Consider the following 24,327-nt stretch of genomic DNA (forward strand, 5'->3'; position numbering starts at 1 on the left):
ATATTTACTCGCCCGGGGGTTAAATCCACACGCCCCGGGCGAGTAAATGTATAGGATTGTCGAACACTGTGTATATATATATATATATATATATATATATATATATTAAGCGGCACAGGAGACTGGATCTGATCAGTCATCAGCGTGAATGCCCTACCACAACCTGGGAGCCCAAACGGACCCTGGACACGCTGTACAGCAAGAAGTGACGGATACCAGCTTATCCAGCAGAAAAGCACAGACACCAGCTTCAGCGGTGAACAGCCGGAATCACAGTCAGAGGAACCGATTTGTGGGCTCACAGAGGCAGAGACACAGAGAAGCCAGGACATACAAGCACACTTCAACAGGATTTTATTCACACAACTGAATTGCTTGCAACGTTGTAAGTTATTACTAACTTTTCTAGTGCTACATCCATTGATGGTTTCACCATATTGACATTTTGTATTGCTTCTTGCATTTCTGGACATTTCTGATCTACTAACATTAATGGAATGAAGATCTGGTACCTTTCATGGACTCCGCTTCTATCCTGATGTGGGAGATCGTTGCGTATCCTTTTCCCTCCTCCCCTCCCCTTCCCTTCCCTCCCCTCCCCCCCCCCCATTCTCCCCCCCTTCCCCCCCCCCCTTTCTCCCCCCCTTCCCCCCCCCCATTCTCCCCCCCTTCCCCACCCCCACTCCCCATCTACACCCCTCTTCCCTCCACTTATATATGCAAAAAATATATTTGGGTGTACTGCTCATTCAAATGATATAAATATATGTATTATACTTGGAACTATATAGTATAATATAATACAGCCTCATGCAGCTTATGGTCCATTGTTTTTATTACATAGGTATATGGTATCCAGTCCTCCCTGCTCAGAATGTATTCCCATGGCGACGGATTTCATCTACAGCACAGCACGTGAGTACTGCACTGGTAAGACCTGCCTCTCTTTCCAACTCCAAACCAACCCCCCTAACCCCCCTGACGTCTGACGTCATCGCGGAGCGTCGCGCTGACGTGCTGACGTCACCATAGGGGCGTGTCAACTGGTGTGTGGTGTGGCAGTGTTCTTTTCCCTAGGCAGCTCTGTGCTGTGCTACCAGGGATATGCATGACAAAGTCTGACGTCGTCATGGAGCGCCACGCAGGCGTGCTGACATCGGCATCGGCGTCGTGGAGCTGAGCAGGGAGGGGTGAGTACCAGAGGGGGCATGTATTGGTGTGTGAATATATATTTGCTGATCACTTGTATTTGGTAGCCTACACCTTGAGAAAGGCAGTATTACTGCCGAAACGTTGGATTCCTTGGCACATTAAACCCCCTTTTCATTTGATGATTAAGACCGCGTGCCTGATTCTTCTTCTTCACTACTAACATTAATTACATTATCACTCCCTCACAAGGATTGTCTACCATAGTTCATTTTCTCATTGCGCCGTGTATATATATATATATATATATATATATATATATATATATATATATATATATATATATATATATATATACACAAATAAAAGCATTTCATTAGCCACAGAACGGTATCGTCTATTCATTTTTTATTTTATATATATATATATATGGTTTTGAAGCAAAAGGTGGCACTGTGTGCTCATTTGCATGTCATTTCCCAAAATCCCTTGCTGCAGTGGAAGTGCTGTGTGCTGGGTGATAATGGTGAAAGGCGGGGTTGCAGACCTGTCTAAGACATGCAAATGAGCATACAGTAATATTTCCATTTGCTATATACCAGTAAACAAAGAAGCCCCAATGCATATCCAATGAGGCAAATTATTTGATTAATTTCTATGTTTTTTCTTCTCATAAATATGGGTCATCAAGTTCAATCTTTTGGCCAAAACATGTTAAGTCTGCCACCATGTCTCGGTCGACCGTTTCAGCAGGTATCTACACTACCGATTGTATATTGTGTCCTTTGTATTTCCTCCACTGCATATAGAAAAGAGGAAACAAAACAGTGATGTAGTCAATAGCATGGGGTTGACTATATCATTGTTTAGACACAGCATCCATGTCACACATCCCATGCTATGGATTATATCGCACAAATAAGCCCATACAGTATGTAGGCAAAATTATACAAATATAAAGAACCATAGACAGACTGTATACATAAGGTTAATTAAAGTTTTAGTTAGAATATGTGCCTGCACTATAATTACTGATGAGCTATTACTCTTCTATAATTAGATTCCTTTATATTAAATACATGATTAAAAAAAAAATATTTTGTAGCCACCACCAAATATCATCACTGCAGTGAAGAATATATACAAGCCAATATGCTTTAAAGTCGACTTCCTCTTGCTTAAAAATATTTCTGATCCATTCATATAGAAGGGGAGTCAGCTACACAGCAGTATCATGCGCAACATGTTTTCATGGGATGAACTGACTAATCCACAAAACATTGAGACACATTAGGAGCTATCTTTAGTGCTGGTGGTCAACAGAGATTATTTTTGCCATTGTACCATTGCCACTACATATCAGATCATTATTACTGGGTGCAAAGATGGTGGTTAATATAATTTGCCTGTGAACTACAACATCCTGTACCTTTATGACTGTATATACCAATTAGATGGCAACCACTAGTGCAGAGGACCTTAAAATACAGTTCAGGTGTGTGCATCAGTATTACTATTACATACCATTATTAATATTGGTATATCGTGAGAGAGACGGCGCTTACCATTATGATTTCAATGGGGACCGGTACAGGCATCTTTGACTTGTAACGAAGATTGATTTCTTTGACGATATAAACAACGATCATTACAATGATGGCTGTAACAAGATCAGCAATATTGGTCTTTGTTATCTGAGAAAAAATACTCTCCAGAGACTGCAAAGAAAACAAACAAACAACAATAAGACTCCATAGCATATGTGGCAACTTCATGCATCATATTAAACTAAACCATACAGCTTGGATCCCTAGTTAAGAGATAAACAGTATTAAGATAATTAAATGTCGATATTCTACATTGGGAGCTCAACAAACATTGTTGATGCATACTGTACATTCAAACATTAGTGCCAACATTAAACTGTTGAATTTCTCTTTTGTGCTGAAAATAAATGTAGCCACTTAATAGGAGTCTAAGGGGTAGGGTTTAGCAATTAAAAAAAAAAAAAAGGCTATAGATAACGGCAGGGCCGGCTGGGATGTTTGAGGGGCTCGGTGCAGGTAAATGTACGGAGCATCTGTAACTCTCTCACCTTCACCAGTGGAAATCTCCTCATGCAGGGTCCAGTCATCATGGCTCCACGACGTCAAATGGTGTTACATCGCCATGACAACGTGGCATCCCATTGTTATGGCAACGAGATGCCATTTGACATCACGGAGCCACGATGACGGGACCCTGCATGAGGAGATGCCGCTGGAGAAGGTGAGAGAGTTACAGAGGCCCCGCACTCTCCCTCGGCAATCAGTTTGTGTCATTGGGGAGAGGGCAGGGCCTCTAAGCGTGGAGCTCGGTGCATGGGCACCAACGGAACAGCATCAAGCCGGCCCCGATCAGGTTCCCTTTTACAGAAGGAGGGACACCTAGGGGTGACTCCATACTTGCAGCTACTAGTACAATGCCCCGAAGAGAAGTCAGGACCACGCAAAGGTGTGCTGGCCAGGGCAATTGCTCCATGTGTGCTCTTAATATAATTAAAAAGAGCTGGAGACCATTTTTACAATAATGCAGAGGCCTCTGGCATAAAGCGATTCATGATTCCCCAGCAGCTCCTCCTACAGGTCACTGGGAGTATAAGCTTCAGCCTGAGTATCATACATAGAGAGAGGCTCCTCCAGTTGCCTTTAGGAGTACTGCACACAAAGCACTTGTCCAATATCCTCTGCAGTCTAAGGTGTATATTTGTGTATGTGAATTGAATTAAGTAGAAATAGCCATGTTAGTCCAGTTGCGATAGTGCAGAGTAAATGAATAAATACTTCGGCATTAGGTGATAATGATAATACACTTTGACACTAAAACAAGAGGACTTAATGCTGATATGGGGTTTTTAACCCACTACCATAATTTTTTGTAAAGTTTCTCCCTGCCTCTCTGTGAATTTTACAATGAACCCCCCTCTCCCCCCATGCATACCACCCCCCTGCACACTGGCACACTGCTGATGGATATATGGTCCTGTGTCTCACTGTCCCTTTCATCCTTTTATTGCCCTGTCTGTTTATTCCTTCATTGCACCATCTGCCTTAGATGGCTATCTTGTTTTTGTTTTTTACATCTGTGTTAAGCTCATGGAATCTCTGTAAATCAGTATCGCTGACCTGAGGAAGAGAGAGACCTATCGAAAGCTTGTCTTATAGTATCCATTGTTAGTCCAAATTAAAAGGGCATCATATAATACTGAAGTACAGGCATACCCCGCTTTAAGGACACTCACTTTAAGTACACTCGCAAGTAAGTACATTTCGCTCAATAGGCAAACAGCAGCTCACGCATGCGCCTGTCAGCACGTCCTGAACAGCAGTACCGGCTCCCTACCTGTACCGAAGCTGTGCACAAGCGGGGAGGCTATAGAGCCTGTTACACATGCGTTATTTATATCAGTTCTGCACGTATGTGACAATTGCAGTACAGTATGTGCATCAAAAGTGGGAAAAAGGTAGTGTTTCACTTTAAGTACATTTTCACTTTACATACATGCTCCGGTCCCATTGCGTACGTTAATGCGGGGTATGCCTGTACGCATTTACTCTGTGCGTGAATTGAAATCTGAATAGATGTAAGAGAGTTGGGTGGTAATGGGCGAGTTACTGGGTAAAAGAGGTTGTTTGTGATTGACTGTGGTTGCTGTGGTGTGTGTATGAAGGCGAGTGGGTGAATCTGTGATTGGTTGCTGAGTGTGATTGTGTGTACTGTAAGTGTGGGTAGTCGTGAGTGTCTCGAGTTGGTGGAGGTGACTGACTTAGTGTCGAGGCTTTGTTGGAGTGGTTGAGTAAGTTCGCGTGGATGAGTGGGCGGGTCGGTAAATGGCTATATGAGATGCTATTGGTAAATGTGTGTAAGTTTTACCTAGAAAGGTTCAAAAGGTAACATCAAATGAGGAAATTCTTATGTTATATTGCAACCCAATCTAAGTTTGAAGTGATTTAAACAGGGAATTATTGTAAATTAAATTCAGTTTAACAATTGAGATTTAACACTCTATCTTTGGAAACTGAGGCAACAGAGTTATTATCACCCCAACTGCAGAGAGTCAGCAAAGTGTTGCTTTGTAATGATGAGCTACAAGTTTCACTAACATTGAAGAGTTTAATGCAATATAATTATACATATTATTTGGGTTGGAAAAGGTGAGTCCTTATGGGTTAGCAAATGCTAACATAGTTATCTAGTTTCCATCCTCTGAGACAGCACTATTGCAGACAGTATTAGAAAAGTATCAGAATACTTACATAAAAGATGGACAGCGGTCCACTAAATGAAGGGATTTTAACACCAAACACGTACTTTAGCTGAGACACCACAACCTCAATAGCTGCCGCAGTCGTGAAACCATTAATCAAGGGCTCTGATAAATAGATGACTATGAAACCAACTTGCAGCAGTCCCAAAGTCAACTGAAAGAAAGAAGAACTACAGGATTAGGTTATAAATGAGATGACTTCAATATAAGGAAGTGCATATACAGATGTGTACTTTAGTTATTGTACCCTGCCTCTCACATCAGTATGAAGTGTGGATCCAAATATTTTATTTGAATAAGAATTATACTGACCTGAATAATCCCAACAAGGACAGTTAACGATGCTGCCACAACCAATCTTTGTTCATTTAACAATGCCTCAGCATCAGCAGTGGCATTACTAATAGTAGAATTACCAATGTTAGTACTGTCATCGGGGACCAGACTAGCCACTACTGATCCCACCATCAGGCTCACAACAGGAAAAGGACCTACAGAAACAGAAGAATGCCATCAAATGTCTGCAGTGCTACAGTACATTTATATTTAATATGCCATACATAGTATGTCACTCTGTCAATGTTTCCAGCTGCTTTGCTTCACCTTAAACCTTTTTCACTGACTGCCCCACACCTCTGGAATGCCCTTCCCCTCAGTACCCGACTAGCACCCTCTCTATCCACCTTTAAGACCCACCTTAAGACACACTTGCTTAAAGAAGCATACGAATAGCACTGTGAACATTCTGAACACATGATACATAAAGCTTGGCCCCCTGCAGACGCACTTACCAGAACTCCCTCCTACTGTCTCTGTACGTTCTCCCTACCTACCAATTAGATTGTAAGCTCCTGTTGGCAGGGACTCCGCTTCCTTAATGTTATGTTTATGTCTAAAGCACTTATTCCCATGATCTCTTATTTATATTATCTGTTATTTATTGGATTACCACATGTATTACTACTGTGAAGCGCTATGTACATTAATGGCGCTATATAAATAAACACTCTACATAATATTGCGTGTATTCACTATACTGTGTCTCAGCGCCTTCTAAATCACTTGGGTTAGCTATATAAATAAAGACATACAATACAATACAATACAACTTTGTGTTTCAGCATCATTTGGTTCAGCAAGCCTAAAGGAAAAGTACTGATTTAGAAAGACTTCTCGTCCCCAGCGCCGTGGACGATAAAGCAAAAGTGCCTGGGACAGTGTCTGCCGCGATCGTGCTGCGGGGGGTCCGTGCTTCTGAATAGGACGCCCCCGCAGTATTAATCCTTCTGGGTCACAACCGTTGCAGTTACGAGACTGCGAGCGGCCACAGCAACACCAATGGTACGTCCGAGCTCATGGTGGCGGCGGCGCTACGTGCGTGCGCACTTCCGGGACTCTTTCCTGATTTCCTATTGTAGTTCCTCAAGTGCCCGCGGCGCTGTAGCACGTCATGGCTGCTATATTTTGGCCCAACAAGTAAATCTGTGATTTCGGGCTGCAGTCGCGTGACGTCAGCGTCACGTGAGCTGGTTCCGCCAATGAGGGCGAACCAGCTCCGTGATCTGTCCGTAACGCGTTCGCCATGCCCCTGCTGCGCCTCCCCAATCTCCTGCAGCCTAGTGCACACATCGCTGGGGCCGTGCGCACTGTAGCGCGCTCCCGCACCGCCACCATGAGCTCGGCCTAAGATTTGCTACACCTGTAGTTTGGTTGAATGGCTGACTTTATACACTTGTGATATGAATCAGTGACATTTGACATTTTCTTTGTTATTTCCTCCTTTTATGAAGTACACTCTAAGCCCCACATGCTTGTGCTGGTAACATCTTGCGAGTCTATAAAGCCAGAGATAAATGTATCACATTATAATTAAATGTGAGGCAATAATGATATTCAGTTGGAAACAGTTTTTTTTCTGGCGCTACAGTACACTTACGAAACAACCAAATTGCAACATAGTCCCGGTACAATTTCACTTGAGAACACAGCATATGTCAGGGGCGACCGACTCCAGTCCTCAAGGGCCACCAACAGGTCAGGTTTTAGGCTATCCCTGCTTCAGCACAGGTGGCTCAATCATTGGCTCAGTCATTAGCCTGCTATGATCACAATTAATATAGGCCTTCCCCGCCACTGCATTACTCCCTACTAGGCTTCATCCTGTACAATTACCACAACTATTAACGCACTGTGGCTTGGCAACTGATTAAAGCTGAAGAATGCAAATGTAACGCTACAAATTGCGGTAGAACAGTGTACGTGATTAATAATGCAAATCTTGTTATGTATATACAACTTACCAGCAGATATATGCCTGGAAGTGCCAAGGAAAAAATAGATCAGCACTGGAAAAAAAGAGGTATAGAGCCCGTATCCAGGTGACACATTGGCTAGGAGAGCATATGCCAGACCTGGAAAATACCAAACAGTTCCATTTGTTAACAATGCTGCCACAATGTGTCTCTCAAGCATGACTAATACAGCCATATAAATCTCATGTTAATCTTTGTACACTCACGTTCTGTCTCCTCTTTGTTTAACAGATGATTGTATATGAGCGGTGGTGCGGTTTTTACCTCGTATGCCCTTTCACCTCTTGTTGATATATCAAAATGAGAAAGGTACACTTTCAAATAATTAAAACATTGCCCAGTATATTGGTCTAAGAACAAAGAGAGGCCTATAATATTGTAACACACATGAGCTTGCAAACCGTTTTCCTTGGCAGTATAACAATCTTAGGCCTCAACTCGTTAAGTGCTAACTAACGGGTATCTTCACTACTGCTCATTAAAACAGCGCTTAATGTAACTGGCTCTTGAGTTAGCTATAAAGGCATTAGTACTAATAATATGCAAAAGAGGTGTTCCCTGTAACCACGCCTATTCACAGAGCTCTGTTACAACTCAGGGACTTAGGAATGCGTTACTTTGGTTATGGCTCATACCTAAAGGTGATGGTGTCCCTCTGCAGTCTCTCCATCTATCTGTCTCTGTCCTCACCCGCCCCCCACTCTCTCCCCCCATAATTCAGGGTCTGGAGAGAGATAACGTTACTTTAAGGTAAGATGGCGTAACGTGACGTATGCTAATTTAACATACAATTAAGCCTACTCTAATGAGATAAATAATGCCTGATGTTATTGCATATAATTTGTGTTGCGGATTCACGTTAACCTCAGGGAACATAGCGGCCATTACTGATTTTTATAACATGACATCCTGAGCTTTGTGGATTTTGGGACTCATATACAGGGCTATACCAAGACATTACAGCTCCCTTGCCATAAAAAAAATTTGGTGCCCCACGTCCTGCAGCATCGCGGCGTCAAATGCCGCAAATTCATGGGGGAGGGGGCAGAAAGAGGAGGAGGCTAGGGTGGCAAAAAGGCAAGTGCAACAACATTCTAAACCCACCACTGGCACTCTGCCGCTTGACTTTTCGCTCCAACCCTGGCGGAGCTACTGTATCTTTAAATGTCCGAGTTTTGCGCACCCTCATCAATATCGCAGACATCTAAGGCCTCGTTCAGGGTGCTGGCTTCGGAGGGAGGGCGTGCTGCCGTGTGTGCTGCCGTGAGAAACAAAGTATTCAATTTGAATACTGGTTGTCAGGGTAGCAACTGCCCTGTCTCCGAAGCCAGGAGTTGAAGCTGACTACAGTTTCAATAAACGAAAATTTCGTTTTTTGGAGCTGCAGCAACGTCACTGGGACCTAGGCAGCCAATGAAATCATTCTTCAGAATGATTTCATGACTGCAACCTCGATACTTACCCTGCTGTGTGTAACCCCGCCCCCTCCCCAACGCTGAAAAGTCTGCTGGGGGATAAACACAGATCGCCCAGCAAACTGCCGCACTGCCTCCCTCCGAGTCCTGCAGCTGGCACCCTGAACGAGGCCTAAAGATGGCATGTCGGAGCAGCGGGCACACGTGGGACTCAGAGCAGCAGCAGCAAAGGACATTGATGAGGGCGCTCGACCACGCAGAAGATTGACAGAGCAGCGGCACAGGACAGGTCCCTGTCCTGCGCTGCTGCTCCAATGTCCCACGTGGCCAAGGTCTCTCGTCAATCTCCTTTGCTGCTGCTTCTGCCGCTCCGTGTCTTGTGCCCGCTGCTCTGATGCGCCATCTTTAAATGTCCCTCGACATTAACGAGGGAGTGCAGGATTCAGACATTTGCGCCATGTTGGAGGGCGCGCCAGGCGAAAAGTCAAGCAGCGAGGTGCGGTGCCTCTTTTTGGTTGGCGCTCTGGCCAGCTGCCTGGCCAGCCCACCCCTTATATATCAAAGTCTCCTGGCTGCAGACGGAGGCAAGAAACTGCCCGCAATTTATTGTGACAAAACATCCCAGTGACACAATTAAGGTTTTCTTGCTCAATAAATCTGTTGGGAGAATTCATGCACCAGTTTTTCCCTGGTTCTGCAATATGAAGACTTCCATAAACTTCTGCTTACAAAATATAGGCAGATTTTATGAACATTTACATTTTGATTGGCAATAGCAGCTAAACACAAACAGTTTACACTGCAAAAACGCTGCAAAATTGGAGACACTTGTTTTAGTAAGCAGGGAGAAAACATTATCTACTGTACAGCGGAAACGGTGTTTGGAGGAAAGTTCTTTGAATGATTAACAAAATAAAGTGTTGCCTCCATCCAATAACACACAACCTTCCCTAGCCAGACAGTAAACAATAAAAACTGTCCCTGCCAAAAGGCTGGGGCTTCCATAACTAATCCTGGGATTTACTACAGTACAGTACAGTACACCTGGAGTTTCTTTTAGTCTGACAAGACTCCCTCTTTGCCTGCTGTGGTGGAAATACTCATGGGGGAGGAGAGGGGGGGGGGGTGCAGTTTAATGTCACTTAGTACAGTCCTCCTGCTCTATTTTAAGTATTTAATCTCCAACACTCTCACAACTCTCCCCTGAGGTGTAGCTATTTGGCCCCCAGTGATGTCACCCCACCACCACCTTCCCCCTAGGGGGTTTAAATACATCAACAGCAAAAATGTACTTTGCAAATTAACTGTCTTACCAGTAAAAAAGGGTCGGAGCTATTCACAAAATATATCAGTGTACAAAAAGGAACTTTTTATAATGTGTTTTATTTTTTTTAGTTCAGTGAAAAATGTAGAATATCTCACCTTGCAGCACTGCCACAAGCCCTGTGGTGACCCCGGAAATTAAATCACTGACAATCCACTCTTTGAAGCGGTAAGCAGGAAGCCACGAAGCAATGGGGAAAAAAGTTAAAGCAATTCTCTTTGCCTTCTGAGGGGAACACCTGTAAGGAACAATTGCAGTCACGGATTAGAAAAACTCCTGTTTTCTTTGCCCCTTTTCTGCCAGAAGTACATGTGGTATTTTTGCTAAACTTTTAATATACCAAAATTAAAAAGGGCTTATTAAAGCCTTATGTGCCAGTCCCTTTTTCTTTAAGAGGAAGACATACAGTATTTCCAAGAAATTGCAACACCACTTAATAGGGAAAAGATAACGGTCCGTGCGTATTTAGTAGAAAGGTCCAGCAACATTTTGCACATTTTATCTTTTGTCATTAAATAATATAAAAACACAAATAAAGTCAGAAACGGCTATAAAAAATAGGCTCAATAACCGGCTCAGAACTGTCACTGCGATTTGTTACATGTTTCTCCAGCTCTGCAAGCATCTACCTTTCAAAGTAACCACCCTTAAACTTTCATTCATTGCTAGAGACTATTGGCAGTGAAGGTGTTAATAATGGTTATTTTTCCTATATAGCACTGGCAGTACATAGACTTTTGCAGGTCCATAGAGCATACTCATTTTAAATAAAGAGATTGTGACTTGTCCATGATCACAAGGAGCTGATAGCAACATATGAACCAGGCTCCCCTGCTTCAAAGTCCATGTCATTGTTGTTAGAATCGATGACTTTACTCACTGATCTACTAGAATATTTTTTCATAGCTGTTTCAGATCAGTAATTACTTTACTTTGGCCCTGGGTGGGAATGCAACACACCTAAATCCATATTTACTAAGTAGTCTTCCGTCATTTACCGTACGCCTTCCGACACTGGGGAAAAAACTTAAAGCCCATTGATGTGAATTGGCTGTAAAGGGTTTTCCAGCACCGAAAGATGCCTTATGACAGAAAACGTCATAGTACATATTGACCATAATGAGATAGGGTGCGCTAGAAGAAGTCTTTTGGCTCAGGTGGTATTGCTATAAATAGTTGGTAAATATGGCATGAATATAAGACCTTATTTAATGAAGTCGGTATCATGTAGAAAGTCATATTGTGTTTTACCCATAAGGTACACCATTATTGTAAAATATATTATGCACCTTTATCAAATACAGACCTTATTTTACATAATGCCCTTTAGTAAATTTGCCCCTAAATCCCTAATTACTAAATTGTGCTAAACCACAAAACACCCTATGGCATCATACGTCTTTACTGCCCATTAAACAGAATGGTCCGTAAAATGACCTCTAGCTTGGCGGTCTTTAGCAAATATGGCCCTAGGATGGAGAATCAAAAACCTCTGCCAAGGGATATCAGAGATGGATTGGTGTTACAGTAACTGCCATTGCCTTGAATAGCAGTTAATGCCATGTGAGCTCCAATATCCATTATCAGAGCTTCGTTAATCCCCCTTGTGTCGATTATATTCAGTGATGTTTGTTATTGTAGCTGTTACACCTAATATTTCAAAGCTACAAATCACGATATTAGGATACAACCCTTTATATAATAGTGCACATGTTACTTGGTAGAGATGGGCAAATTTGGGGGGAGACTTTGGATCCATAGCGGATCCGCTTGTTCCTTTGCTCCACGGATTTCAGTGGATCAATCTCAAAATGGGCGATTTGCGTTTTGTGGCTTTTTTTATTAATATTACCAATACACTCCGTGGATTCTGCAACCTGTGGGCAGTTTTGTAGAATCCAATCCACGGATTCAGCAATCCGTTGATGCTACAAATCCGTCCACAGGTTGTATCAATGGCGGTTTTTGATGAATCTGCGAGGATCAAAAACGACCAAATCCACCGGCAGATTTTACACTTTGAAACTTTTTGGCTGAGAAAATGCGAGAAAATCCGGGAAATGGATTTGGGCGGATACATCCATCTCTATTACTTGGTGATTGGTAGATGAAGAAGTTGGAGCACTGGTGCTGGTTCTACAGAAAGAAAACCGGGATTCTGGTAAGCAAAGTATGACTGTAAATTGAACTGTTCTTACTAGTGAGTAGACAAGAGGAGAAACCTTTACTCAAGTTTGCAAGTGTGGTGAATTTGGACCTATGTCACACATTAAAAATTAATAAATTGCTCAGGAGTTAAGGTGGCAATCCAAGAGGAGTGTTTTGCCAAAGCTTGGATTAGAGTGTTTAGTTGAGCGATCCATGTTTGTTTGGAATAATGGTAATTTATATTCCTTAGGGCCCTCAATTACTCACTTTTCCCTAGCTGTCCTGTCCACCCGATGTGCAATTCATTTTCTGGCCACTTGATCTTGACTATCTCATGGTGGGGGTACGTCTCATGCTGCTCCTGAGCCTTGGTCACCTCCCCAAATCTTGTAACTCCTCCAAAACTAACTCACCATACAGGTAAATTAGCATTTATACCATGGAACCTAAACCATACCCCGTTTGCTAAACCAGCAAACTGGGAGAGGCAAGGCCCAAGCTTAATATTATTAACCCATTAATAGCTAGTGTGGGTGGCTACAGTTTGTATTATCCCAAATAGGCCAATGGAGAGGACCTTGGCTGGGCTAGCAAAGTGAGCATTAACAATCCCTTTCTATGAAAATTTAGAAAAAATAAACAAGATACAGTCAGTTAACTGGGATCCAAAAATGAAGGCACAACAAATACACTAAGCAACCCCAATACATATTTCAGTAAAGACAACTCCAATAATGAGATACGTATTACACAAACAAATGCTCTATATCACTTATACGGATGCTTAGGGTAAACTCACGTCACCAGTGCAGAGACTTACTGCAAGTGCCTGTGTGCGGTTAATGTAGTAGTTCTACAGCAGAGACCCCCCTCACTATGCGTTCAAGGTTATACTAACTTCTCATGTATTGGTGGTACAATAACTTAAGGTGTTTATGATGCATCAAGTGACCTATAGCTATATACGTAATCACCCCACTTTGGTTTCAGAGAGGAAAAAATGACATTGAGCCGCCTTTCAGGGTGAATTAGAGGAAAAAGCGGAGGGGAAAAACCATAAAAGGGGAACAAAAATAAAATCCAAAACCCTGGGGAATGCCCATGTATATAGGAAAGGAAACTCACAGGAAAACAGGATCTACAAGATGATCTCCCGTCTGCAACAATCCGTTAGCTTAAAAAGGGTGGGGCTGTAACGCCTGGCTGCATGTCTGCAGTGTCGCTTGTAACATTCCATTTTTGTCCACAGAATTCAGTTTTATCAACAAAATATTTAAGGCATTTGATAAAATGTCTTAAAGAGGCAATCCAAGACATTTTTATTTCTTAATTTTGTTTGTTGCCACCCTATTAATAAAGCAATTTTTAAACTATTGATCTGCTTAGCCCCAGTTTTTGGAAATGTTGTGCTCCGCTTTTTTCTCCATGACTGGATTCCCTTTAATTTTTTAAATACAGGAAAGAAGCAGGTGGTCTCCGGAATGGAATCCCATTAATTTCCGCTCCGGGGTCCCCCTCCTTCTGGAGGTACTTATATCCATACTGGGTGCCGGTAGCCACTCCAGGGCTCACTATATGGCAGCTTTTCAAAACTCCCAGGGCCTGCCCACCAATAGGGAGCCATGACATCACCCAGTGTGGCTTCCTTTTGGCCCATGTGATGAGGAAGCTGAACACTGCAGAAAACTGCAGCGATGCCAGCACCCCCTTTGGAGGAAAATATCTCCAGAAGCAGGGGGTCTCCAGAGCAGAAATTAATGGGGTTCAGATCCTCTTCTTCAAATGTGTATTAAAAAAAATGAAGAAAGAAATAATAATAAAAACCCGTCTTTAACTGCTCCTTTAAAAAAATGCATTTTAAAGTCAATCATACTAAATCAGAGGCTTTAAGCTTCTTTATTCCCAAAGAAACAGAGAACGCACTGAAAAATTATTTCCCATAAAGTAGAAGTCAGATAAGATACCTAGGAGTGTTTATTAAACAAACATATGAGGAGATTTACGGCGCAAACTATCCAAATGTAATCAAAATTTTGAAGAAAGACCTACTGAATTGGTCGGGACAGCAGATTTCCTGGTCAGGCAGGGTCATATCAGTCAAAATGAATCTATTACCAAGAATATTGTACCTTTTTCAAGTACTACCAGTAACAATCCCAGCATATGTGATTAAGGATCTAGAGAGGGAGATAGCCAAATTTATCTGGAATGGCAGGAAACCCAGAATTAAGAAAAAGTTAATAGTGCTCCCTCTGACCCGGGGAGGCCTTGGACAGCCAGACCTAGCTAAATATTATGAAGCGGCCAGACTGAGCTCGCTAATCTACTGGTCTTTGGCTCCAGGTACAAAACCATGGACGGATATAAAGTAGGACAACGAATTACAAAGACCATCCAGTTCTTACACACTCTATAAGTATTTGGGACAAAAATTGTAAATACAAACAGATTTCATCTATCCCCTCGCCCCTGACACCGGTTAGGTCTAACCCGGAGTTCACCCCAGAACATCAATCAAAGGTCTTTAAAAGATGGGACGAAATAGGGCTATCCTCCGTTGGAGATATGCAAAAGGGAGGCAGGATTAAGTCGTTCCCTGAACTAAAAGAAGAATATGGTATCCCAGATATACAAATATTCATGTATATGCAGCTTAGACACTATGTATCGTCGCTACAACAAAAAGAAACTTGGATTAGACCCCTCACTACCTTTGAGAGCCTATGTCAGCGGGGTGAATACCACAAAGGGACGATTGCTCAATTTTAATAGGTCCTAATAAGTCAGTACAGGGTACAAACAAGTAAAAATATCTCAGACTGGGGAAGGGATTTGGACAACTCTATAGCAGACGAAGATTGGGAGGAAATTTACGAAAGAATAGCTAGAGCCTCCCGATGCTCAGCGTCAGGGAAACAAATCTGAAGGTTCTTCACAGGTGGTATTATACACTTGCGCGCCTTCATTCTTTTTTCCCATTAACCTCCCCTATGTGTTGGCGAAACTGTGGGCAATTGGGCACGTTCAAGCATATCTGGTGGTCATGCCCCAAGATTATTCTCTTTTGGGGGAGGATCAGAAGAATAATAAAAGGGGTGTTGGGGTTGGTTCTGACCTGGGACATGGAAACTGTGCTCCTATTAAAACCAATAGAGGGCCTTGAAAGGAAGGTAGATCATTTGATGATACTAATCCTGTCGGCAGCTAAAGCAATGATAGCAAAACACTGGAAACAGAACGATTCCCCACCTATCACAATAGTAATACACAAAATAAATCATGTCATGACTATGGAGAGACTCGCTAGTTTAATTCACGACAGATTAAACAGTTTTCTGACAACTTGGGACCCGTGGGCGACCTATGTATGGCAAAATCCAAACTTGATTTAGAAAGTGTGCCTGGAGATGACTATTATCTATACTAACTAAACTGTCTAAATTGTATGTATACCTGTGATAAACGAAGTGTGCGTTTATATAAGTGACTGTTTGTTCCCTGCGTGGAGACCGTTGTGGATGTTTCCCTGGAAATTGGACTGGGCTGAGAGAGGGGGCTTAAGTGTACAAGAGAGCGGGGGAGCGAGTGTGTGAGAGAGGGGGATTGACTGTGTGAAAGAGAGAGGGGCATTGAGTGTGAGAAAGAGAGGGGGGATTGAGTGTGAGAAAGAGATGTGGGATTGAGTGTGAGAAAGAGATGTGGGATTGAGTGTGTGAGAGAGGGGGGCAATTTAGTGTGTGAGAGAGAGGGGGATTGATTGAGTTAGAGGGGTTGGGATTGAGTGAGATACAGTAGAGGGGGAAGATTAGAAGAGGAGGCGGCGGATGAGAGAGGGCAATCTTTTAAAAAAAAATTGCATGGGAGCCTAAAAACGTCACTGCTCTCCCGGATCCAACCCTTTACAGAACAATGTAAATTATACGTGGGTTTGCTGTACTAAGCATATCACAAAGTCAATTCTATTGACAAAATATCTCCAGGCATTTGATCAAATTGATTTTCTGCACAAAATGACGCCAGACAGATCACAAAATCAATTCTGTCGATAAAGTTACCGCCATTCTGTGGACAACCATGTAATGATGCAAACAGCATACGAAACAAGTCTGGCTACAGAAAGAAAGTCCTTGCCCTTAGACTCTTCCACCTACAGGGAACCATTAGGGACAAACTAAATGGGAAAATATATTTAACACATCCCAAACCACAATACCCCGTAGTGCAGGCTACTGCAGTATATCACAGCATTCGCCACCAGAGAGAACTACTGCCGCTTGCATTTCAACATTCTCGCAATAAATACTTCTGAATAATAAAGGCTGATGAACAATAAGATTTGAATGGATGATGAAAGTGTCCATAAACGGAAGACAATCTGAAGTATTGGCACCAACTCCAATCAGGACAAATAATACGTACCACATAAAAAAGATTTAAATGTGCAAATACACTTAAAAGTTATAACTGTACATAAGAAGTGACTGTTATAAGGAAGTTTAGACTATGACTAACAGAAATGGGTACAGTCATAAGGCTGGTCGTGCAATTCCCAAACAGGAAGACTACAAATCGCTGCAAAATGTAAACACTTTGGCCCAAGTGCTGCACACGTGTTAACGCTTACCCGACTCCTACTGTTGCCTGACCTATGTAAATGCACTCTCCTTAATATGGGCCTTCAAATATGAAGAGGCAGAGAAGGTGAGGAGCGAGAAAAGCCAAAACTACCCAAATCAATAAATATATATCAAACATTTCACTATTCTCTTACCTGCAGTATGTGCACACAGGTAAAGTGATGCTTAGGCTCATGTTTACTAAGTGGTGCTTTCCCAGTGAATGACGTGGAAAGTGCCTTCCAGCGGTCTGGGACATTTGGTCGCAGCCGTTTTTGCCGCGACCATGTCACTACCGGCGGTTAACCGCCACTCACCTAACCACAGAGATATCTCGCTGCTGGCCGTTTCGCCACTAAGGGAAGCCCCTAACCTTACCCTAAAAACCCCTAATCATAATCCATAATACTAACCCCTTACCCTAAATCCTTACCCTAATCCTCTACCTAAAACCCTTAAACCCTTACTCTAATTCCCTACCTTAAAACCCTTAACCCCTTACTCTAATTCACTACCTTAAAACCCTTAACCCCTTACTCTAATTCACTACCTTAAAGCCCTGAAACCCTTACTCTAATTCCCTACCCTAAAAACACAATCCTCAGCCCCATACTCTAATTCCCTACCCTAAAAACACAATCCTCAACCCCTTACTCTAATTCCCTACCCTAAAAACACTATCCTTAACCCCTTACTCTAATTCCCTACCCTAAAAACACTATCCTTAACCCCTTACTCTAATTCCCTACCCTAAAAACACAATCCTCAACCCCTTACTCTAATTTCCTACCCTAAAAACACTATCCTTAACCCCTTACTCTAATTCCCTACCCTAAAAACACTATCCTTAACCCCTTGCTCTAATTCCCTACCCTAAAAACACAATCCTTAACCCCTTACTCTAATTCCCTACCCAAAAAACACTATCCTTAACCCCCTACCTTATTGGCAAAATGGCCAGTGGCTTTGTCCAGTGGTGGGGCAAAGGAATGGAAGCAGGCACACGGTCTTTCTAAAGGTGCAGTTTATTGTGCCACCAAAGGTCAACGTTGGACCTTTGGTGGCACAATAAACTGCACCTTTAGAAAGACCGTGTGCCTGCTTCCATTCCTTTGCTCGAGTACCTCTGGGATGTCTGGACCTCCCTGGATACAGCGCACCGGCAGATAAGTACCCCCCTCCAGCACCTACCAGCGATGTGCATGTGCTTCTACATATGACTTTGTCCAGTGGGGGAGCAGCTGTGGCGAAGGGTCCCTAGGTGGCCAAATGTCAGTGGCAGCTTGGTCGCGTCAAGATGGGCATGACCAAATGTCCGATTCCATCTTCCAAAGTCAGACAGTGTCTTGTGCAGGAGCACAGCTTAGTAAATATATGCCATAAATCTTCCCCATCTTTAAGGATATGGATGCTCTTAGCATACTGCATGAAATTCTGATTTATTGAATAATATTATTCCAGCATTTCATGTGTTCTGCCATTTTTTTACATACATTTTTTTGTCTCCCCATAAATCCATTAGATTGGTAACAACATTAACACTTGAGACTGCAGAGGTCTCTTCATCAGATCTGTGGTTGGACAGCAGATTCTGAAGACTTCGTCACAGATTTAATAAGTAGTGCTATGCCCCTATATAAGATAAAATATATACTTTTTAATATTTGGTGGATTGCTACTTGAAGTTAGAAAATAAATAATTATTGTGTGTCTTTTGCATTCATACACTATCCTTTTAGTGGATACATAATTTGATTACATTCTTCTGTGGGTCCATTGCATGGGCGACTCATCTACTTTAGCAACAGAGACTCAGCAGTGCTTCATACTTAATGAAGTGGCAGAAAAAACGGCAGTGCACTGCCAAGATGTCACACTTGCCTCTGATCCGCGCGGAGACCGACTCAGGGAAGCACCACGGGGCAGAGTCATGCGCCTACGCACTGCCAGGGCAGTGCAGGCGCAGCGGCGTGATGGCGGAGCTCCGCGAGACGCATCGCGCACGCGCACGGGTTGCTCGGCAACCAGGAAGCAGGAGAACGTGAGGGAGCTGCTGGAGCCTCCCACAGGCGGAGACTTGCTGAGTAAACCGCAGGACGTCATCACGTCGCGACGCGCATCGCGCACGCGCGCGGGTTGCCCGGCAACCAGACCTAGCATCAGGAAAGCCTAATTGCAAGCTGTTTTTGATCATTGTCTCTCTGACACCATTGGTGGACCAGTACACACCCCTGCAAGGTAATTGGACCCTTCCCACATATATACCTGCTTCTGCCTGTCCTTCATTGCTGAGCATAAACTCCTGTTTATGCATTGTGCTCACCGCTGCTGTCTAGTTTTGTCTTGAACTTTGTCTGACCTGTTTGACCCTGCCTGTTACTTGGATTTCTACACTCTCCAGCACTTTGACCCCGGCTTCGTTACTCGACTACTCTACCTTCTATTACCCAGGACCTTGGCTACGAAACTCAACCTACCCGGACTCTCCAACCCTGGAACACGGCAAGTACCCTGACTACCCTGACCTCTCCAACCCTACGACGCGGTACGACTAGGACTACGCATTCCGGACAGGACTGCGTGGTTGTGGGTCGGTGCCTATACAACCCCACCTCAGCCCCGCGGTCTTTCGTCCTGTTTGTGGTGAGCGCAGCGTGACAATATGCTCAGCCCAACAAACTTGGACGCCGCTGAGGTGGCCCGACGCTTAGACACCCATGAGGAATGCTTCCGGCAACTTACCGGCTCATTTACACTAAAAGAACAACTAGTTTCCCAACTTAAACAAGACGTGGATACCCTGACTAAACAAGTTAGACGTTTAACTGTATCTACCACCAACCCCGTTCCACTCGCAGCCACTCCTGCACTTATCACACCTACCTCCGAACCACGACTACCTGCGCCCAACCGTTATGCAGGGGATCCCAGCGATTGTCGGGGTTTCTGAACCAGTGTTTCATACAGTTTGAACTAATGCCCTCTCGCTTTCCGGTTTCTCGTACTAAGGTCGCATACATAATCTCCCTGCTGACTGACGCCGCCCTGGCATGGGCTTCTCCTATCTGGGAGCAACGCCCAGATTTGACCTCTGACCTTACTCTCTTCATCACCGAATTTAGAAGGGTGTTTGACACCCCAGGGCGTAAGGTTACGGCTGCATCCACTCTGCTTAATATTTCTCAGGGAGACCGTACTGTGGCTCGTTATGCTCTGGACTTCCGGACGGTGGCGGCCGAGACCGGCTGGAACGTTGTGGCTCTATCTGCAGTCTTCTGGCAGGGCCTGTCCGAACGGTTGAAGGATGAATTAGCAGCTCTGGATCGTCCCGCTGGACTTGAGAACCTGATAGACCTGTGCATCCGGATGGACCAGCGCCTCCAAGAGAGAAGGATGGAGAGAAACAAACACTCCCGAGGTATACAATCGTCTTCTTTGTCTACCATAGGGCCTCTACTCTCCACAACTCCTGCCCTAGATGAACCCATGCAGCTGGGAGGGACTAGCCTTTCGCCTATCGAGAGGCAACGAAGAAGACGAGCGGGACTATGCCTCTACTGTGGCAATAACGGCCACCTGGTATTCAACTGTCCACTGAAGCCGGGAAACGCCAAAGCCCAGTGAGTATAAGGAGGATCACGCTGGGTACTGCTACTCTTCCCCCTCCTCAACCCTCTACGAGGTTTTATCTACCTATCTCCATATCCGGTGAGACCTTCACAGTACAGACACAGGCCTTTCTGGACTCGGGGTCAGGAGGAAACTTCGTGGACCAAAAGTTCGCCTTCAAGAATAAAATACCGTTGGTACCCAAAGATCGACCGGTAGGTCTTGAAGCCATTGACGGACGACCCTTGCAGCCCGCGATCATTTCCTTACAAACCATACCCCTTAACATCATGACTAGCGACTTTCACTCCGAGACTATAACCTTTGATGTCATTCACACTCCCTCCTCGAACATCATTCTGGGACTTCCGTGGCTCCGGATACACAATCCTGTCATTGACTGGACAGAGGCCACACCACTTCGTTGGAGTTCTTTTTGCTTGGAACATTGCATGTCTGCTCCAAAGGCAGTGGCAGGAATGGAGGTCACGGATCCTGACAGGGTACGGCTGCCGGGGATATACGAAGATTTCCGCGATGTCTTTGACAAACGTCAAGCAGAGGTACTTCCGCCACATCGGACGTACGACTGTCCTATCGATCTTCTACCCGGGGCCATACCTCCCAGAGGAGGGTCATACCCACTATCTATTCCTGAGACCCAGGCCATGAGAACATATATTCAGGAGAATCTCCAGAGGGGTTCATTAAGAAATCTTCATCACCTGCGGGGGCAGGATTTTTTTTCGTCAAAAAAAAGGACGGAACCCTCAGACCCTGCATTGACTACCGGGGCCTCAACAAACTCACCATAAAAAAACGCTACCCCCTTCCGTTGATAGCCGAATTGTTTGACAAACTCCAGGGAGCCAGGATCTTCACCAAACTGGACCTCAGAGGAGCCTATAATCTGGTTAGAATCAGAGAAGGAGACGAATGGAAGACAGCATTCAATACTCGCGACGGGCATTACGAGTACCTGGTCATGCCATTTGGATTGTGTAATGCTCCTGCGGTCTTCCAAGACTTTGTCAACGACATTTTCAGAGACCTTCTGGACCACCATGTTATAGTATACCTGGACGATATATTAATTTTTTCCAGATCCATGCCGGAACATATGATGCATGTCAAACAAGTCCTGCAGCGTTTAAGAGAGAACCATTTGTATGCCAAGCTCGAGAAATGCCATTTCCATCAAACATCCACCTCTTTTCTCGGCTACATCATATCGGATACCGGCCTTGCTATGGATCCTACCAAGGTCAAGGCGGTACTCGAATGGCCCTGTCCTCTCTCCCTCAAGGCCATCCAAAGGTTCCTCGGTTTCGCTAACTACTACCGGAGGTTCATTCAGGGATTCTCATCGGTAGTAGCACCCATCACGGCACTCACACAGAAGGGAGCTGATCCTACAAAGTGGACTGAGAAGGCCCTCCAGGCTTTCGAGAGAATAAAGACGGCATTCGCCTCAGCACCCATCTTAACCCATCCAGATCCTTCATTACCTTTTTTTTTGGAGGTCGACGCCTCCGATGTAGGAGCAGGTGCTATACTTTCACAGAGAAAGAATCCTCAAGCTCCACTTCATCCTTGTGCATATTTTTCAAAGAAATTTTCCTCCGCCCAAAGGAATTACGATGTAGGTAACCGGGAGCTCCTCGCTATCAAGCTGGCTTTGGAAGAGTGGAGGCACTTACTGGAAGGCACAGAGTCACCAGTCACGATACTTACGGACCATAAGAATCTTCTGTACATTGAGGGAGCACGGCGACTAGGATCTCGCCAGGCAAGATGGTCCTTATTCTTTACTCGCTTTAACTTCCTCATTTCCTACATCCCTGGTTCAAAAAACATTAAAGCCGACGCTTTGTCACGACAGTTCCTGGTAGAGGATAACAAGGTGGATCAACAGGAGACCATTCTCCCTTCCACTTGTATTTTGGCTGCAAATACTTTTAGTGCCTTAACGGACATTACTAAGGCTCAGAACAACATCCCGGCAGGACTCAACGTTCCGGAGGACCGGTTGTTCACTCCCCGTAAATTCCAGAGGAGAGTCATGGAGTGGGGACATTCATCCAAGACTGCAGGCCATCCTGGCACCAAAAGAACTACTGAGTTCATCGAACGCACATTCTGGTGGCCCTACATGCGGAGAGACATACAAGCCTTCGTAGCTACGTGCGCTACTTGTGCTCGAAGCAAGACGCCACACAACAGACCAGCAGGTCTCCTTCAACCACTACCCATCCCAGTACGTCCATGGACACATATATCGATGGACTTCATCGTTGAGTTGCCCAAATCTAGAGGCATGGACACAATACTTGTGGTGGTGGACAGATTTTCCAAACAGGCACACTTCATACCTATGAAGGGTTTACCCACTGCACCAATGTTATCCGAAGTTTTCATCAGGGAGATCTTCAGGTTACATGGGTCCCCTCAGGTCATAGTTTCCGATAGAGGATCCCAGTTCATCTCCCGGTTCTGGAGGGCGTTTTGTAAAAATCTGGACGTTACCCTACACTTTTCATCAGGATATCACCCCCAGACCAATGGACAGACGGAACGCACCAATCAGTCTCTGGAACAGTTTTTGAGGTGCTTTATCGCTGACACTCAGGACGACTGGGCAGAACTTCTCCCATTGGCAGAATTCTCCCACAATAATCTACAGAACGAATCATCCCGACAGTCACCATTTATGGTCAACTATGGCTTCCATCCGTCGGCACTTCCTTCCCTCATCTCCAAGTCTGGAGTCCCGGCCGCAGAGGACAGGATTTGCCACTTACAAGACCTATGGCAGAAGATCCATCGGAATCTACAGCACGCTGGTATATTACACAAGAGACAAGCGGATCGTCACCGAAGAGAGGTCCCAGGGTACTCTGTAGGACAAAGGGTTTGGTTATCTACCAAAAACATTCGGCTAAAGGTAGCTTCACCCAAACTGGCACCACGTTTTATCGGCCCTTTCCGCATCACCAAAAGGATCAACCCAGTAGCCTATCGGCTTGAACTGCCAAAAAATATGAGGATTCCTTCTGTATTTCACTCATCCCTTCTCAAACCTTATCATCAAGACTCATCCTCCAAAGGACAATCTAAACCTCCGCAAACCATACTGGTAGAGGGCCAACAAGAATACGAGGTTCAGACCATTCTCAATTCCAGAATATCCAGAGGAGGATTACAATATCTTGTACACTGGAGAGGCTATGGCCCAGAGGAGAGAGAGTGGATTCTTCATCATCAGGTACATGCCAACCGCCTCATCTCTGCCTTCCACCGTAGGCATCCTGAGAAACCATCTCTGGTTCGCCCGGAGGTCTCCCCTCAAGGGGGGGATACTGTCACACTTGCCTCTGATCCGCGCGGAGACCGACTCAGGGAAGCACCACGGGGCAGAGTCATGCGCCCACGCACTGCCAGGGCAGTG

The 24,327-nt window shown here is 44.4% G+C and overlaps 1 protein-coding gene across 6 annotated transcripts in view; it reads right to left on the reverse strand.

Annotated features, from left to right (window-relative positions):
* LOC142494962 (chloride anion exchanger-like) overlaps positions 1 to 24,327 on the reverse strand; it is a 93,262-nt gene that overhangs the window by 47,958 nt on the left and 20,977 nt on the right. For all 6 annotated transcript variants that reach the window (XM_075599729.1, XM_075599727.1, XM_075599728.1 and 3 more), the window contains 5 exons: positions 10,605 to 10,744; positions 7,756 to 7,866; positions 5,768 to 5,946; positions 5,445 to 5,609; positions 2,715 to 2,867 (listed from right to left, as the gene is read on the reverse strand). In XM_075599729.1, the coding sequence (XP_075455844.1) occupies positions 2,715 to 2,867; positions 5,445 to 5,609; positions 5,768 to 5,946; positions 7,756 to 7,866; positions 10,605 to 10,744 (748 nt within the window). The remainder of the gene's footprint in view (positions 1 to 2,714; positions 2,868 to 5,444; positions 5,610 to 5,767; positions 5,947 to 7,755; positions 7,867 to 10,604; positions 10,745 to 24,327) is intronic.

Source organism: Ascaphus truei, chromosome 5 (genome assembly GCF_040206685.1).
Source record: "Ascaphus truei isolate aAscTru1 chromosome 5, aAscTru1.hap1, whole genome shotgun sequence".
Lineage (NCBI taxonomy): Eukaryota > Metazoa > Chordata > Amphibia > Anura > Ascaphidae > Ascaphus > Ascaphus truei.